This window comes from Mustela putorius, unplaced genomic scaffold (genome assembly GCF_011764305.1).
Source record: "Mustela putorius furo isolate JIRA1106 unplaced genomic scaffold, ASM1176430v1.1 tig00000083_pilon_pilon_pilon, whole genome shotgun sequence".
NCBI classification, from domain to species: Eukaryota; Metazoa; Chordata; class Mammalia; order Carnivora; family Mustelidae; genus Mustela; species Mustela putorius.
The window spans coordinates 7,638,790-7,657,942 of NW_025421273.1; the positions used below are offsets into that span (position 1 = coordinate 7,638,790).

The 19,153-nt window shown below is 36.1% G+C and overlaps 1 protein-coding gene across 2 annotated transcripts in view; it reads right to left on the reverse strand.

Moving 5' to 3' along the window:
- The window catches only part of CLGN (calmegin), a 57,712-nt gene that overhangs the window by 37,350 nt on the left and 1,209 nt on the right, over positions 1–19,153 (reverse strand). The window contains exons 2-4 of one of the 2 annotated variants that reach the window (XM_045071132.1): positions 3,248–3,333; positions 760–833; positions 37–95 (exon numbers count right to left, since the gene is read on the reverse strand). In XM_045071132.1, the coding sequence (XP_044927067.1) occupies positions 37–95; positions 760–833; positions 3,248–3,328 (214 nt within the window). In that variant the 5' untranslated portion in view covers positions 3,329–3,333. Of the gene's footprint in view, positions 1–36; positions 96–759; positions 834–3,247; positions 3,401–19,153 lie in introns of both variants that reach the window. The other variant, XM_004768475.3, reaches the window with a different exon arrangement.

The following is a 19,153-nucleotide window of genomic DNA, read 5'->3' on the forward strand; positions in this document are numbered from 1 at the left end:
TTCTGATTTTATTGAATATTTAAATAAGTATTTTACCATCATATATAGAAATCTCCGCATCTGTATCATCTTTCTTTGCTTTTGATAAGACCCACCTGTAAACAAAGATAAAAGCAAATACGTATCATTAAAGCTAAAAACCATCAATTTATAGACATAATGCATATTAGAAATAAAACAAAAGATCATCCAACAGTCACTTCTCATTAAAAAATAAATGCTTAGAGGTTAAATAAAGATGTCTATAAAGAATCCTGCAAGGTTAGAGTTAACTCATACTTGGAATCCACAATTTACTAGTTGTATGATCGTATATAAGATATACTAAGCCTCAGTTTCCTCACCTGTAAAAAGGAGATAAAGATAGTACTTACCTACCTACTTGGGACAGTATCTGGTATATAATAATCAATAAATAGTAACTTTTTTTTAACCAATATTTAGGATGGAACAGTAATTTGAATTTGTTATCTGAAATTAGATTAATAATATCTATCTTTACAGACAAAGAAATGTTGTAAAATTTTACTTTCTATTCTTTATTTGTATTATTTTCTTTGTGTAAATGAGTAACCCTTCAAGTTAAACATTTCTATCGATAACAAAAATGTGTTATGGTACCGGTTACACTGCCAAACAAAGTACTTAAAACATTTCTTTATAGTTTTGTAGTAGAGGTAATTTTCATAGATCAATAACCAGTAACTTCAAAAATGCCTAATTAAATCAAAGAAAACATTCTCTTGAATGAATACTCACCCAGCCAACCTTCCACTATCAAAAGTTTCTGTAAAATATACTTCTCCTTTAGGTTGAGGTGTCTTATATTTAATCTAGAAAATAGATTTTTTAAAATCTAGGTTATTCATCTTTGCAAATATTTTAATTAAATAATCTCACTAGTTAAGGACCTGATATGTAATGCACATATAAATAAAATAAATAAAAGGTGACATGGCCTCAAAACTTTGTATCCTAGTAAGATACAAGAGAGTATCAGAGATACAATGCCAGAAAAAAAAATACTGTATAAGTGCAGACAGAGAATATACTGATTCCTTCTATCACAGGAGGGATGGGAAAAAATTCTATTAGAGAAGGCCTCATGATAGAGCTGACATGGCCTTGAAAGGATCTTAACAGGTGACAATATTTGGGAACACAAATCATTAGTAACAGAGGAAATACCATGATCCAACGTGTATAAAATGAAAAACTTAGCGAGCATATAGACTAGTTTAAAATTAACTCTTAAATTCCACTGTTACATGATAGAGGATGAGGATACCTTTTGGAGAGATTAGGAACCCAGAGCAGAAAAAGACTCAATAGAGAAAGCACTGCAAAGCAATTATCTGCAAAGCAGTTTCAAGAGCCCTATAAGAGTTAGCGGTTGCAATGATGGTAATGATATTGGTGGTGGGAATACGGTGGTTCCTTTAATTCTCGTAAGACTTCTATGAGCAAAGTACTATTATTGCACCCAAGTTACATCCACTGTCACACAGTTAGATAGTTAGGGGACATCACAGGAGCTCAGGCTGCCTGCCTCCAAGCTCATACACTTAACTGCTGTGCTATACAGAACATACCAACAAAACAATTTAAAAGATTAACTCACTGACAAATTATAAAGAGATAATTTGAACTGATGAAGAATGAATAAGTTCGCCTAAAGTAACAGATCAATTTGGGTCCTTTCTGAATCAAACTCTGTGATTCTATCTCTATGAGATTTCTTTTCTCAACCTTCAGGGAAAAGGATGCAGAAGGACCTTTTCTATTCACTGTCCCTACCCCAACCTGAGAGTACATTTCCCGTCTAGTTAACAGGGTAGAAATCAATAATCAAACATAATTCCACGTAATTACTGAAGGGTCAAGATTCTAAATACCCAAGTTTTGTATCAACATGGACGGGACTGGAGGAGATTACGCTGAGTGAAAGAAGTCAAGCAGAGAGAGTCAATTATCCTATGGTTTCGCTTATTTGTGGAGTATCAGGAATAGCACAGAGGACATGGGGAGATGGAAAGGAAAAAGGAGTTGGGGGAAATCGGAGGGGGAGACGAACCATGAGAGACTGTGGTCTCTGAAAAACAAACAGGGTTTTGGAGGGGAGGGGAGTGGGAGGTTGGGCGAGCCAGGTGGTGGGTATTAAGGAGGGCACGTATTGCATGGAGCACTGGGTGTGGCGTATAAACAATGAATTCTGAAACACTGAAAAGAAATTTAAAAAATAAATTAAAAATTAAAAAAAAAATAACACTTCCTCTCATTTTTTACAAACGTCACCAAAGGCAGTGAAAGTGGTATGTATCTCCCAATTTCTTTGAAGTATTAACCTTCCAATGACCCTTGTAGGAGCTGCACCTAAGTCAACCAGCAGCTCTCTGATTACTTACTTTCTGCAGACCACATAAACTAGGTTGTGAAAGAAACGTCCTTGTGGAGTTTACAATCTAACAAGAGAAAGAATGTTCACAGCTAAATAACACTTTCATTTGCAAGCAGAAAACTCTCCAAGTAAGTGAGGCAGAGAAGTCTGTAACAGCTAAATGCTATGGTCCTTGGCCCTTTACGCAGCTGCTAGCACAACAGAATTGATCCATTCTTACCATCAACAAGATTTCTGAAAAATTCTCCGAGGTCCCAATCTTATCTGTGAATGGTCCTCACTGTACAAGTTCTTCTGGACTGTCAGAATGTGCAAGAATCTCTGCAGGGTTCTTCAGACTCGAGTTAGTCACCACCTCAAACCACATCTTAACCAGGCTGAGCCAGGACACAGGTGCCTACCTCATGATCACTCCCCCTTCTGATTCCTTCTCTTAGTTAGCATTTCCTTTCCTCAGAGAAATAAGTAGAACTACTTGCTTTACTTCTAGGAGAACTGCAAATTATGATACCTTATGTCCTTTCTGAAGAGGGCTGGCTGTGTCAGAAGTGAGATTGGAAACCTTTCAGATAGAAATCCATCAGTCCTCTTCAGCAGTCACAAATTCCTATTCTGACAGTAAAAACCTTCCCCATATTTACATTGTAATAAAACTGAGCTAGGAACAATGCATAAATTTCTGTAATACATGGGCACTTTAAAACACAGCAAGAAATTTGGGGGAAAAAACCAGCGTTTTCTATTCATTTACAAAATGAATACTGTCAGAACTGAAATGAATCTTTAGGGTTCATGCTCCTCTGTATCCTGTAAAGAGAAAACTTACAACTCAGTTCACAATAACCTTACCTCTGAGGAGAGTTCACCTTCATTAACATCAATCTCTTCTGAGTTTTCATCAAAATCTTCCATCTCAACACCATCATCCATAAATTCTGCATTAATTGAGATGAACATTAGTGCCAGACATGGCCAAAAGCTTTGGAAATGCATACCGATTACCTGTGAAGTTAAAAGTTATCAGTGAAAATAAAAGTTGTGAAAAATAAGTACACTTACAAAGAAATAATTTCTCTTTAATACCACCTTTATTCTAAGATGGCTTTTAAAACAAATCATTGGCAAAATTATGTATATTACACTTTGAACAAATAAAAACACAAACGTCAAATACCCACAGGACACAGATTCTAGAGCTACCCACCTGCCTCTATTAACAAAGAGCCAAGCAACACCTGGATGGCTCAGTCGGTCAAGGTCAAGCGGCTGACTATTGGTTTTGGCTCAGGTCATGATCTCAGGATCCTGAGATCCAGCCCCACCCAGCGCTCTGCTCAGCAAGGAATCTACTTGCCCCACTCTCTCTCTCCCTCCCTTCCTGGCCCTCCTCTGCACACACACTCTCTCTCAAATAAATAAAATCTTTAAAAAAAAAAAAAAAGGCGGGGACCCCTTTAAAAGAAAGAAATAAGGCTCATGATTCTTAAATGTTTATTTTTTAATTACAATGTTGCTTAAGTATATATAAACATACAACCCGAGTTTCACAATTATGAAACCAAAGTACATCTACATATAAACACCAAAAAAAGCCTAAAGAAAAATAATTTTATCACAATTTAATATGACAGTCTTTTCATGAATCAAATCACAGCTGAAAGAACAATCAGAACAGCAATCAGGTTGACTAAGTTGGATTAACATTCTTTTACATTTATCATAATACTTTGATGACAGAATAATCTCACCATGTCTCCATTTAAATACTGCTAAGTGTCCATTCCTTATTACAGCATTAGAAACCAAACAGAATTTACCTGACTCTTGGCAGAAATATATAATTTATGTCTTGCTCTGTTCCCATTAACATGTTAAAATTCAAGTTTTATTTTTTGGTGCCAATGGCCTTCCAAACGGAAAGTAAATTTGGACACTGAAAGAATGTGGCAGGCCTTGGTTATGTGGTGTGCGAGTGATCCAGATGACGCACAATACAGCTCTATTATTATTTTTTTTTTCAGTTACCATCAACATGACAATTTTTTTAAAAAAGTAAATTCTTGGGGCGCCTGGGTGGCTCAGTGGGTTAAAGCCTCTGCCTTCAGCTCAGGTCATGAACCCAGGGTCCTGGAATCGAGCCCCGCATTGGGCTCTCTGCTCCTCGGAGAGCATGTTTCCTCCTCTCTCTCTGCCTGCCTCTCTGCCTACTTGAGATCTCTGTCAAATAAATAAATAAAATCTTAAAAAAAAAAAAGTAAATTCTTAGAGAAAACTCTTACATCTTTCAGAAAATATCAATAGCTGGGTCTGCTTAAGAAACACTAGATTTATGAGATAAGCAATTTATATCCACCAGAATGGCTATAATAAAAAAGAGACATTAACAAGTGCTGGGAGGAGGTAGAGAAATTGTTATCTTTATGCTGGCAGGAAGGTAAAATGATGCAAGTTTTGTTAGCTCAGATGGCAGTTCTTCAAGTTAAAAATAGAACTACTCTATGACCTACCAATTCCACCAGTAGGTATCTGCCCCAAAATTTAAATATAGATGTTTTAAGAAACAATTTTCGTAATAACCAAAAAGTAGAAATAACCCACATGTCCATCAACTAATGGTTGAACAAAATGTGAGCTATCTAAACAGTAAAATATTATTTACCCATAAAACCGAATGGAGTACCGATATAAGATAGATGAATCTCAAAAAACATGCTGAGTGAGAGAGGCCAGGGATAAAACACCACATGTTGCATGATCCCATTGAAAAGATAGAGGCAAATCCATAGAAATAGAAAATAGATTTAGTGAGTGCCTAGGGAAAGGAGTGGGAAGAAAGGGTTAAGGGGTAATGAAGATTTCCTAAAACTGAATATGGTAATGTTATATAACTCTGTAAATGTATTAAAACCCATTCGCTTCCACACATTAAACAAGTGGACCTGAAGGTGTACAATGTATTAATAAAGTTGTTTTTAGAAAAGAAATGGTCAGATTATAAAAAGCTTTCTTCCACATAGTTAGCCCAAATGATTAGAACTCTTTTTTTTTTTTTTTTAATCTCCAATGTCAAAACCCCCATCCACCCACCCACCCACCTCCCCTCTGGTAACCATCAGTTTGTTCTCTATAGTTAAGAATTTGCTACTTGGTTTTTCTCTTTTTTCCCTTTGTTCTTTTGTTTTGTTTCTTAAATGCCACATAGGAGTGAGATCATATGGTATTTATGCTTCTCTTGACTTATTTTGCTCAGCATAATACTCCCTAGTTCTGTGTTGTTGCAAATAGCAAGATTTCATTCTTTTTTTATGGCTAATATTCTGGGGGGGGGGGTGTGTGCGCCTACCAATATATACCACAACTTTATCCATTCATCCATCAATGGACACTTGGGATGGCTTCCATGGTTTAGCTATTGTAAATAATGCCACAATAAACATAGGGGCACATACAGCCCTCAAATTAGTGTTCTTGTAGTTTGGGGTATATACCCAGTAATGCAATTCCTCCACACTGTTTTCTACAATGACTGCACCAATTTGCATTCCCACCAATAGTGCCAAGAGGGTTTTTTTACTCCACCATCTTTGTCAACATTTATTGCTTCTTATGTTTTGATGTTAGCCATTCTGACTAGTATGAGGTGATATTGTTGTTTTGATTTGCATTTCCTTGATGATGAGTTATATTGAGCATCTTTTTCTGTGTCTGTTGGTCATCTGCATGTATTCTTTGGAGAAATGTATGTTCAAGTCTTTTGCCCATTTTTAACTGGATTATTTTGGTTTTGGGTGTTGAGTTGTATCAGTTCTTTATATATTTTGGATACTAACCCTTTATCAGGTATGCCAATTGCAAATATCTTCTCCCATTCATTAGGTTTCCTATTAGTTTGATTGATTCTTTCCTTCACTGTGCAGAAACCTTTTATTTTGATGTAGTCCCAACAGTTTATTTTTGCTTTTATTTCCCTTGCCTCAGGAGACAAAAATGTTGCTATAGCTGATGTCAGAGAGATTAATGACTGTGCTAACTTCAAGAATTTTTATTGTTTCAGGGCTCACATTTAGGTCTTTAATCCATTTTGAGTTTGTTTTTGTGTATGGTGTAAGAAAGTGGTCCAGTTTCATTCCCTTGCATGTGGCTATACAGTTTTCCCAATACCACTTGTTGAAAAGACTTTTTTCCCATTGTATATTCATTCCTCCTTTGTTGAAGGTTACTTGATCACATAATTGCAGGTTTTCTGTTCTATCCCGTTGTTCTGTGTATCTATTTTTATGCCAATACCATACTGTTTTAATCACTACCACTTTGTAATATCACTTGAAGTCTAGAATTGTGATGCCTCCATTTTTTTTTCCCCCTAAGACTGCTTTAACTATTAGAGGTCTTTTCTGATTCCACACAGGTTTTAGGATTGTTTTTGTTCTAGTTCTATGAAAATTGTTGTTGGTATTTCAATAGGGATTGTGTAAATGTGTAGACTGCTTTAAGTAGAATAGACATTTTAACAATATTTGTTCTTCCGATCCATGAGCATGGAAATGTTTTTCCATTCCTTTGTGTTGTCTTGAATTTCTTTCATCAGTGTTTTATAGTTTTCAAAATAGAGGTCTTTCACCTCTTTGGTTAAGTTTATCCCTAGATATTTTGTTGTTTTGGGTACAATTGTAAATGGGAGTGTTTTCTTAGTTTCACTTTCTGCTGCTTCATTATTAGTATATAGGAACGCAACAGATTTCTGTTGTCCTGCAACTTAAATGAATTCATTTATCAGTTCTTGTACTTTTTGGGTGGAGTCTTTAGTGTTTTCTATATATAATATTATCTCATCTGCAAATAGTGAGTTTTACTTCTTCTTACCAATTTGGACCTTTTATTTCTTTATGTCATCTAATTGCTGTGGCTAGGACTTCCAGTATTCTGTTGAATACAAGTGGTAAAAGTAGATATCCTTGCTTTGTTCCTGACCTTAGGAGGAAAGCTCTGTTTTTCACCATTGAGTATTGTGTTGGTTGTTGGTTTTCATTTAAGGCCTTTATTATTTTGTTCCTTTCTAGACCTACTTTGCAGAGGTTTTGTTTTTTTTTTTTTCTTTTTTACTAGGAATAAATGTTGTACTTCTTCAGATGTTTTTTCTACATATATTGAAAGGGTCATATGGTTTTTATCTTTTAATAATGTGACATAACATGTTGATTGTTTTATGAATATTAAACCATCTTGCATCCTGGAAATAAATCTCACTTGATTGAGGTATATGATTTTTTTAAACATACTGTTGGATTCAGTTTGCTAATATTTTGTTGAGGATTTTTGCATCTATATTCATGAGAGATATTGGCCTATAATTCTCTTTTTTTGTGATGTTTTTATCCGTTTTTGGTATCAGGATGATACTGGCTTCACAGAATGAATTTGGAAGTTTTCCTTCCTGTTGTATTTTGTGGAATAGTTTTAGAAGAATGGGTATTAATTTTTTCTTTTTTAAAAAAATACTTTATTTATTTATTTGATAGAGATCACAAGTAGGCAGAGAGGCAGGCAGAGAAAGAGGAGGAAGCAGGCTCCCAGCTGAGCAGAGAGCCCAATGTGGGGGTCGATCCCAGGATCCTGGGATCATGACCTGAGCCGAAGGCAGAGGCTCCAACCCACTGAGCCACCCAGGCGCCCCTTAATTCTTTTTTCAATGTTCGGCAGAATTTGCCTGTGAAGCTGTCTGGTCTTATACTTTTGTTTGTTCAGAGTTTTTTGATTACTGATTCAATGTCATTGCTGGTAATTGGTCTGTTCAAATTTTCTATTTCTTCCTGCTTTAATTTTGGTAGGTTACACATTTCTAGGAATTTATCCATTTCCTTTAAGATGTCCAGGTGGTTTGCTTACAGACTTTTATAATATTCTGTTACAATTATTTGCATCAGTTGTTTTCTCTCCTCTTTCATTGGTAATTTTGTTTATTTAGGTCCTTTCTCTCTCTTTCTCTCTCTCTTTTTTTTTTTTTTGTTAAGTCTTGCTAGAGGCTTATCAATTTTGTTGATCTTTTCAAAGAACCAGCTCCTGGTTTCACTGATCTGTGATTAGACCCTTCCTAATGAAATCAAAACTTTATATGAATATATCAAGTTAAATCAGTAAATCAAGTTAGCCTTGGTTTCTTCTGTGGGACACTGACTATAACACTGAGGTTTACTTTGAAAAATGCATTTTTTAAAAATCAACTGATCTGCCATAATTGGAATATTCTATATTATAAAGTATGTTAATACCACCATTTTTATGGACAAAGACAACACAAAAATTGATGTATGCTGTTATTTGTTAGGAGAGTTTGAGCTCCCTGAATCATAAAAAAGAGGTGTAAGTGAGATAGAAAGTAAATTTAAAGAGATCAATTTGACTCAATAACCATAGGTAGGTTTATTTAAAATTTTTTTTACTATTGGCACAGGAATGAGTGCATTTGCAAATTGCTTATGAATTGTTAATAATTCTAAAAGCTTCAGTTCTCAAGTTTTAAAACTCTCTCATGATTTCCATAATGTAGTAAAGTGTTTTGCTTGACTCACTATCAATAACATTTAAGTAAAACAGAAATGCATAAAACAATAGCAGTAATAACGATACCACTTCTGGCCCATACCTTCTTCAAAATGAACACAGACTTTAGTTTCTTAATAATTAATTTGTTGAAAAAATTTATTCTAAGTGCTTTGTTTGACTTCTGGTGTATGGGGCTGCTGGGAAAGTTTAGGGAACACCAAGCAGGCAGTACTCTGCTGAAACCCTATTCTTACTTCATCCAGAACAATCCCATTCTGTTTTCTATATTACAGTTCTTCCTAACTTTCCTTCAGAAATAGTTAACAGAGCTTTAGGAAAAAAGTTTAGAAAATCTTTTTCTTAAAAGTCTGAATATTGTCTCTAAGGCTCTATGACTATAATCATGCATTTGCATAAAGGGATAAGCTAAATTAATCTCTGCAGCCCAGGACATGAGTAAGAAGGCATTACTACTTTCAGTCTACAAATTGAAAACAGATTTAAAAACTTGGTCAAAGTCACATGGGTTGAAAACATGAAACAAGATCAAAATCTAGAACTGTATATCAATATACCATGCTACCTTTTAATCTTACCCCACTGCATTATCATATACTTTTTGATAGAGCAACAGAAATTACAAAAATGGTAATGGCACATACTTTGAACCTCTTGGAAATTTCTCAGATTTAGGTTATTAGTATTAAGCTAGGAAGATATTTACCCAGAAATGACCATATTACCTTACTACAAAAATGAAATACTGTTAGTATTATATGTGCTGTTGGTCACAAACCACTCTACAGGCAATACAGTTCTACAGATAGTAGTCTCCATTTAAAAATGATGTAGTTCAAGGTCATTGCTGCTATTTATTACTTTTAAATGAGAACCAGAAATACAGACCTAATAGTTTCTGCTTAATTCCTGAGTGATGGACAAGCTGACAACTAAGAATTAAATCATGAAGGTCATAGTATTACTTGGAAGTTATCACACTATAGTGCCAATATGTCATTAAGCTCCAAACAAAATTGTGAGGTTTGTCACTTTATTATTTCTTAAAGGAGGTGGTAAAATATGGCCAGGTCTGTATTGTTGCATCGAGAGGCTGACAATGAGGTGAAACTACAAAACACAAGCAACTAATTTGTATAGTTAAAGTTACCATTTAAAACAATTTTAATCATTCAATTCAGTATTGCTAAGTACATTTACACTGTTGCGTAAAGAATCTCCAGAATTCTTTTCATCTTGTAAAACTAAAATCTATACCATTAAACAACAACTCTTTAATTTTTCCTCTCTCAAGCCCCTGGCAACCATCCTTCTTTTATTAGCTCTAACATGTTTTTCTGGCAGAGCTTTTAGGTTTTATCTACATATAATATCATGTTATCTATGAAGAAGTTTTATTTCTTCCTTTTCAATTTTATTTCTTTTTCTTGCCTAATTGCTCCTGCTAGGACTTCCAATACTATGTTGAACAGAAGTGACAAAAAACCCAGGAATACTTGTTTTTTCCTAGTTCTTAGAGAAAAAGTTTTCAGCCTTTCATCACTGAGTATGGTGTTAGCTCTTGGCTTTTCATATATGACCTTTATTATATTGAGGTTGTTTCTTTGTATTCACAGCTTGTTGTGTCTTTATCATAAATCTGTGTTGAATCTTGTCAAATGTTACTGCTGCATCAACTGAGATAATCACAGTTTTTCCCCTCTATTTTGGAAATGTGTTATATTGCACTGATTGATTTTCATATGTTGAATCATCCTTGCATATGCCAGGAATAAATCCCACTTGTTCATGGTATAACCTTTTTTTTTTTTTTTAAAGATTTATTTATTAGGGAGAGAGAGAATGCAAGCAAGGGGAGGGACAGAGGAAGAGGTAGAGAGAGAATCTCAAGCAGACTCCCCACTGACCATGGAGCCCGACATAGGGCTCAATCTCACAACCCTGCAATGATGACCTGGACCGAAATCAAAAGGCAGACACTTAAGTGATTGAGGCACCCAGGTGCCCCACTGTATAATCTTTCTAATGTGCTTCTGTTTGCTAGTATTTTGTTAAGGATTTTTGCATCAATATTCAGTAAGGATATTGGTCTGTAGTTCTCTTGTAGTTTCTTTGCCTGGCTTTGGTATCAGGAAAACACCACCCTCACAGAATGAGTTTCAGAAAGTCTTCCTCTGTTTTAATTAATCAAAAGAACTAGAGGAAGATTGGTATTACTCTTTCTTTCAATGTTTGGTAGACTTTATTAGTTAAGCCATGCACTCTTGTGGGGTTTTTTTTTCCCTGTGATCATACATAATTAAATGATCAACAATAAAAAAGATTATTTAAAAGGTGCCATGAATTTATAATTTCTTAAAAATCACACTCAAACAGTCAAGGCTTAATAAAGAAATCACAATCAGAATCACTGAACATAACTGAAATGAAAAAAACCAGATGAAGAAACTTGTGGGCCGCTGTTAACAAAATACTTAAAAGTAATGGGTTAAGCAGTCAACTTGAGTAGCTAGAGGCAAATCAAAATAAAGAATACAATATCACTCTTGGGTTTTATTTGCTGGGAGATGTTTCATTACTGATTCACTCTTCTTACTAGTTCTAGGTCTGTTCGGATTTCCCGTTTCATCATGATTCAGTCTTAATAGATTGTATGTTCTAGGAATTCACCCATTTCATCTAGATTACCCAGTTGTTGGCATACAATTATCCGTAGTATTTTCTTACAGTCCTTTTTATATCTATAGAATCAGGTATAATGGTATAATGTACCCTCTTCCACTTTAGATTTTGGTTGAGTCTTCTTTTTCCTTTTTTCTTACTCAATGTAGCTAAAGGTTAGTTAATTTTGTTGATCTTTTTGAAAAACTAACTCCTGGTTTCAATGATTTTCTCTATTGTTTATCTACTCTCTATTCCATTTATCTCTCACTGAATCTTTATTATTTCCTTCCTTCTGCTAGCTTTGGTTTTTCTAGTTCCTTATGGTACAAAGTTAAGTTGCAAATTTGAAATTTTAATTTTTTAATGTAAATGACAGCTATGTATATCCCTCTTAACAAGAATTATACTGTATCCCATTAAGTTTTGGTATGTTGCATTTCTGTTTTCATTTATCTCAAGATATTTTCTAATTTCCTTGTGATTTCCTTTTTGGCCTTTTGTCTGTTTAAGAGTGTTTCTTTATGTTCCACATACTTATGGATTTTTCTGTTTTCCTTCTGCTACTGATTGCTCATTTTATTATATTATAATTGAAAAAAAACACTTTGTATGATTTCAGTTTTTAGAAATGTATTAAGATTTGTTTTTTGGCCTAACATATGGTCTATCCTACAAAATATTCCATGTGCACTTAAGAAAAATAATGCATTTGAATCAATATTCATCAGTAATATTGTCTGTACTTTTCGTGTAGTGTCTGCCTGGCTTTGGTATCTGGGTAATAGGGCTCTCACAGAATGACTTTGAAAGTATTCCTGGCTCTTCAGTTTTTTGGATGAGCTGGAGGAAGATTGTTATTAATATTTATTTCAACTGACTGGTATTAATTTTTCTCTCTGTTGTTAGATGGAATGTTCTATACAATACATCCACTTGGCCCAATTGGTATATATTATTGTTCAAGTCTTCTGTTTCTTTATGATTTAAATAGTTGTCCTGGGGCGCCTGGGTGGCTTGGTCATTAAGCATCTGTCTGCTTTCAGCTCAGGTCATGATCCCAGGGTCCTGGGATCGAGCCCCACATTGGGCTCTTTGCTTGGCAGGAGGCCTGCTTTTCCCTCTCCCACTCCCCCTGCCTGTGTTCCCTCTCTTGCTGTCTCCTTCTGTCAAATAAATAAATAAAATCTTTTAAAAATAAGAAAAATAAATAATTGTTCTAAGTTATGCATGTTCAATGCAGCAAGCTTTCATTTATACGGTATAAGGTAGAACATTTAATGCTAATGCCACTCCCCCCCCCACTTCCCTGCTTACAATAAACAAGCTAGCATGTCCAGGATTCTAAGCTTTCTGTGCATTCCTTACTCTACACAGATTGCTGAAATCACCAAATATCATCCGTGCCTCAGGAAGGAGGGAGGCAATTCAATGAAAGAAGTGCATCCATTTTCCTGCATCTTTGATCTCGTGTATGTTCTCTGCACTGCTTCTGGGCTGATTCAATAATAAATTAAAGTGTAGGTAACTTTAGCCAAGTATGAGATACCATTCTCTCTGACATCTGAAACAAAGGCCAAGCAGCCCAATCGATCTCAAAGAGTTTCACCAACATCACCTAAAAGCCCTCTTCAATCTCCACAGTGAGCCCGCAATCACAAATTATAAAGTGCAGCTCACTTACTGGTACTGAAGTAATGCTCACTCCCATATCAAAGGTGGCTGGAGCCCTAAAGGAAAGACAATTGCAGGATACCCAGTAATTGTTGTAAAGTGTGAGAAAGATTGATGGCTGATCACCAAGCTTTTTTCTCTTTTTCCAGGGGACATGACTGGACTATATTTTCTTTGGAGTTAGGTGGGACCCAGCAAAGCCATACCACTATATGCCGGTATAGTCTGAGTCTGAAGGCCTGAGAGCCAGGAAAGTCACTGGTATAACTTTCAGTCTGAAAGCCAGCAGGCTCAAGACCCAAACACAGCCAATGTTTCAGCTTAAGTCCAAAGACAGGAAAAGATGGAAGTGCCAGCTCTGACAACCTGGCTGGAGGAATTTCCTCTTCTTCACTGGAAGGTCAGCCTTTCTGTTTAGTTTAGAATTTTAGCTGATCGGATGAAGGCTACCCACCCCGGGGAGGGCAATCTGCATTACTCAACCTATCATTCAAATGTTTGCCTCATCCCCAGACACCCTCACAGACACACCCAGAAGAATGTCTGAGTATCTGGGCACCTCGTGGTTTGGTCAAGCAGACACGTACAATTAACTGCCACAGCCACCCACTCCTTCAGAAGACCAGCAGCCAGAAACTGTGCTGGGTCTTTGGGATAGTTTTGTTTTCTGTGTATTTGAGCATTACCTTAACTAATACATACTTTTGACCAAGACCAGGTATTTTCTTCCTAAATCAGAAAAACCTAGAAACAATTAAAAGACCTCAAGCAATATAGCAAAAAGTAGAAAAAGAACCATAACAACAGAAATAATAATTGAAAATACAACTTTCTGGCAGTTCAGATACCAAAGTACTACAAAACAGCCCAAGGAGTCTGGCTCTGATTCTGCAAAGTGAGAAGCTACTGAAGTTCTGAGATTAATGAGAGGAACAGAGCTGAAATCCTGGATATAAGAATATTATTTGAATTATATACTAAGGTCATTTTCAAAATTATATTGATGTAAACTTTAGAATGATATATTTACTTATGTACTTAGGATTTATACTACCTCCGTAGAGTTCCAAAAGAATAGCTGAAGGCATCATGCAAAACACAACATAGACAAAAATATAAGCCTGCTGAGACGGGAACTCCTCATTTCTGTATTCACAGCACCCAAGAGGGCCAGCACATGATGCATAAGAAAAGATACACATTCACAGAATGAATGAATGAATGAACGAACAAATGAATGAATGAGTTCCTAAGTGAGAGGGGAAAAAAGGGAAAAAGATGTTATGAAGCAACCAGCTGGGAAGGGTTTGTTGTTGAGGCAACAGAACAGCAAGACATTTAGTGAAAGGGTTTCTATGCATTTAGAGGGAAGCTGGGAATAAAATGAGGGGGGTTCTTACTGTCCAAAAAAGTCTACAAGATCCTTTTTTTTTCTTTTTAATTTTTTTTAAAGATTTTATTTATTTATTTGGCAGAGAGAGATCACAAGCAGGCAGAGAGGCAGGCAGAGAGAGAGGAGGAAACAGGCTCCCTGCTGAGCAGACAGTCCAATGCGGGGCTCAATCCCAGGACCCTGAGATCATGACCTGTGCCAAAGGCAGCGGCTCAACCCACTGAGCCACCCAGGTGCCCCAGTCTACAAGATCCTTAAAGAAAAAAATGTTTTTTTAGAATTAACTGCTGGAAAAATTTATGGACTAAATTTTTACACAATAGATGTCTGTAACTACTGTTTTGAGAGAAAAATCGTTACGTAAATATTTAAGACACTGGCCCTCTAAGGTTTGTTAAAACATTGATAAAAGTAACATAATAAAACTTTTCTATAGAGAAGAGAGATAATGGTCTAGAAAGTTTGTATTTTATGATCTAATTTAGTATGGAGAAATTAATCATATTTTTTTAATTCTACACTATACCTATGAAGAAACATCTCTTTTTATGAGTTACTTGAGAATTTTGCTCCAGACAGACTGCATTTTAATAACCCAACTCATAATTTGCTAGAAAAGATAGTAAACAGAAAAAATCAGATAAAAGGTTTTGTGTTACCATATCACAAAAATAAAATGGGACAAATTCTCACCAAAATTAGAGGGCATTCTTGGAATTTTCCATGTAGCAAATCAAAAATTCATGTAGCACACAGAAAATTCACTTTGAAGGATCACGGGAGATCCAACATGGAGAGGCAGGAAACAGTGGCATCTTAGAAGGCAGCCTACTTCCAAAGATGATGCAAAACTCCATTTGAAATGCAGCTCTTTACTCATGCAAGAAACTAGCATGCTTCAGAACGAGCTGCACAACAGATCTGTTAATTTTGTGATGGCTGATGTGTCCAGAAATTCAGGGGAGGTCAGCCAGTTGATATTAACATTCATCATTCACAAGTTCATTTAACAAATATTTATGATTGCCAATGATGTGTCAGGAATTGTGTCAGTAATTAGCAAAATATATATAGCTCTTGATCTCAAAGAGCTTACAGTCTAAGATGGAAGGCTGACACTGAAAAATTAACCCAGGTATAATATGTAAACCACAATAAGTGACAGGAAAGTAAGTTCTAAAGTTGGTAGTTGGAGAACTGAATTTACATGGTAGGGGAAAGGTCAGAGGAAGCCTGCTTGAGAAAGTCACATTTAAAGTATGACGCAGGAGCGCGCGGGTGGTTCAGTCGGTTACCATCGGACTCCTGATTTTAGCTCAGGTCTTGATCTCAGGGTCCTGAGATTTGGCCAGCGGCCAGTCTGGATCCCCTGCTCGGTGTGGAGTTGGTTTGAGATTCTCTCTCTCTCCCTCTCCTTCTGCTCCTGCCCCCATGCTCTCTAAATACATAGATAAATAAATAAAATCTTAAAAAAAAAAAATTTTTTTTAAAGGGGGCACCTGGGTGGCTTAGTCAGGATCCCAGGCCAGCCCCGCATCAGGTTCCTTGCTCAACAGGGAGTCTGCTTCTCCCTCTGCCTCTGCTGCTCCCCCTGCTTGTGCTCTCCCTCTCTCAAATAAATACATAAAATCTTTCAAAAAGTTTGGGGTTTTTTTGGTTTGGTTGTTTTTCTTTTTTTTTTTTAATGAATCAAGTGTGATGCAAAGGAGAGAAAGGGGTGATTTCCCTAGGCAAGAACAAAGCAACCAGCATGTGATGAGGAACTGAAAGGGGAAGATTGGGGCAGGAAGAATGAGCAGTGCCGTCTCGAGTGCACACTATTTTCAAACATATTGATCCCAATCTTTGCAGCACTCTGTGGTGAAGGTATTGGCATCCGTTTATACACAAAGAAAGTGTGTTCTTACTCAAGAATACAGAGTGCTGCTAAACAGAGGGGGGAGACTCAAAGTTAGGTCAAGTTTTAGGTTATACATTCCTTTTATTAAGGCTTTAAGGTGAGAGGTTTAATTATTTAATTCTTACCAAATGGGATTAAAGTTCTAGATCTATAAAATATAAGGTTAAATATTTTACATTCCATCCTTCAGACATACATTCCAGTTTCTGTAGGTTTTACATGTGAAAAGCCATATTTTTACGTGTATCCAAACTACGACTTATGTACATATGTATATAGACTTATGTACTATAACTACATATAGCTAGTTTAAATGGCTTTTAAAATCTCTCTAGCAAAGATTTTAAAGCAGTTTTAGGTAATATAAAAATACAATTACCAACAAGTTCATGGTAATACATTACTATGATCCTTTAAAATTTTACAGAGTGCTTACATAAATTTCAGGATATTTAAGAAAATAGCTGGCTTACTACTGGAACTATAACGATCACATATTGGATAACATAAATGTCTCTAGGTATCTCCTTTCCCTAACAAAAGCTAAAAAGAATGTTATTTTTAAAGATTTTATATATTCATTTGACAGAGAGAGAGAGAGAGAGATCACAAGTAGACAGAGAGGCAGGCAGAGAGAGAGGGGAAAGCAGGCTTCCTACTGAGCAGAGAGCCTGATTTGGGGCTCGATCCCAAAACCCTGAGATCATGACCTGAGCTGAAGGCAGAGGCTTAGGCCACTAAGCTACACAGATGCCGCTAGAAAAAATGTTCTTATTAATTGTTAATACTTCTAATGTCCTATGGTAGACAGAATACTGATCCCCTAAAGATATCTGCACCCCAATTTTGGGGTCTTGTGAATTTTACCTCACACAGCAAAAGGGGCTTTAAAGATGGAATTAAGGTCTCCAGAGGCTGAAAACAGCCCCCAGCTGACAGTCAACAAGGAAACAGGAACCTCAGTCCTACAACCACAAGAAACTGAATTCTGCCACCAACCTGAATGAGCAAGGAAGCAGAATTTCCTCAGAGCTTCTAGTAAGGAAAGATACCCAGCTGACACACTAATGTTAGCTCAGTGAGACCTGTGTCAGACTTCTGATCTACTGAACTAGAGAAAATAAACTGGTATTGCTTTAAGATGCTATATTTGTAGTAATTTGCTATGGCAGCAATGGCAATAATACTTTTATCATTCCTGGGCTCCTTGATTACAGATTCTTTGAAACTGTTACTACAAACGAAATCTTCATTGACAAGTACAATAACAATTTTCAGTTCTATTGACTACTGCTCCTCCTGACTGCCTCCTTCTTGGAATCATCTCCTCCCTTGGTTTTATTGTCACCATTTCTGATTCTTAACTCTCTTCCTTTTCTCAGCCTTGGACACAGGCATTTTCTCCAATCTTCTGTAAATGTTGCTATTCCTTAGGTTTCTGTCCCCAGGATCTCTTCTTACATGACATAAACTCTTGGCTTCTACCTATAAAAGATAGCCAAGGACTCCCAAATCTTATCCACAGCTCAAAAGTCACTCCGTAATTTCAAATCACTATCCCATCTTCAAGGATGTCCCAAAGTTTCTGCTAATTTGAACTTAGTCTTTCTTCCGAAACCTGCTTCTCTATCTATTGAATGTTCCTCCTCACTTAACTGTACCTCCAGTCAACTAAACCAGTCAAGTCACTTGGCCATTATCTTAAGACTATTCTTTCTCATGGATCCCCTATGTCACTGGTGGCTGAACACACTTGGGCATTTCTTAAATGTCTTGTTCTATCCTCAAGCCACAACCTGATTTAGGGATCTATCATTTCTGAAATAGATTAGCAAACTCCCACTTTGCCTCATCACTTTCAGTCTGGCCAATCTCTAAATCTTTCCTCCACCTTTTCTCCGGCATGAGTTTTCTAAAACCAGTCTTATCTTAATGTTTATAAAAATGTACAGCAGTTCTCAGCATAAAATCTGTCCTTTTAAGACTAATTTCTTTCGCTCCCTTCAACACTCAACCTATGTATGTAATACATTAATACTATTCTGTATGCTGTATCTTATAACTGAGGTGCCTTTCTGCTGATCATTTTCAGTGACTGATTGAGGACTCACCCAAAACTGGTACGTCTCAAAGGGAGAGTTTAAAAATCACTATTTTTAAAGTTTTTAGTTGTCCTGCCGCTTTTGGAAGAACTCAACTACAGAATGATATAATAGAAAATACACTGAACTTGGCACATTCACACCAAGCTCCTAGTTCTATTATTGAAAAGGCAAGAGGTTAAAACTGTCTGGAGCTTGTTGTTTTTCATTTGTCAACTGCAAGAGTCAAACTAGATGATTTAAAAGGTCCATTAAAATGGACAATTCTAGCTTTCTACTTAAGAGCACTAGAACTTACTAGGCACAGAAAAGCAGTAAAGCTAACTTATAACACTGTTCAGTTTCTAGACATCCATCAACATACTTATTCATATACAATAATTAACTATATCAACTAGATAATCTAGATTATCTTGCTCTAAGACTTTAGGGATAGGTCTAAATGGTATTGGAAGATTCAACCA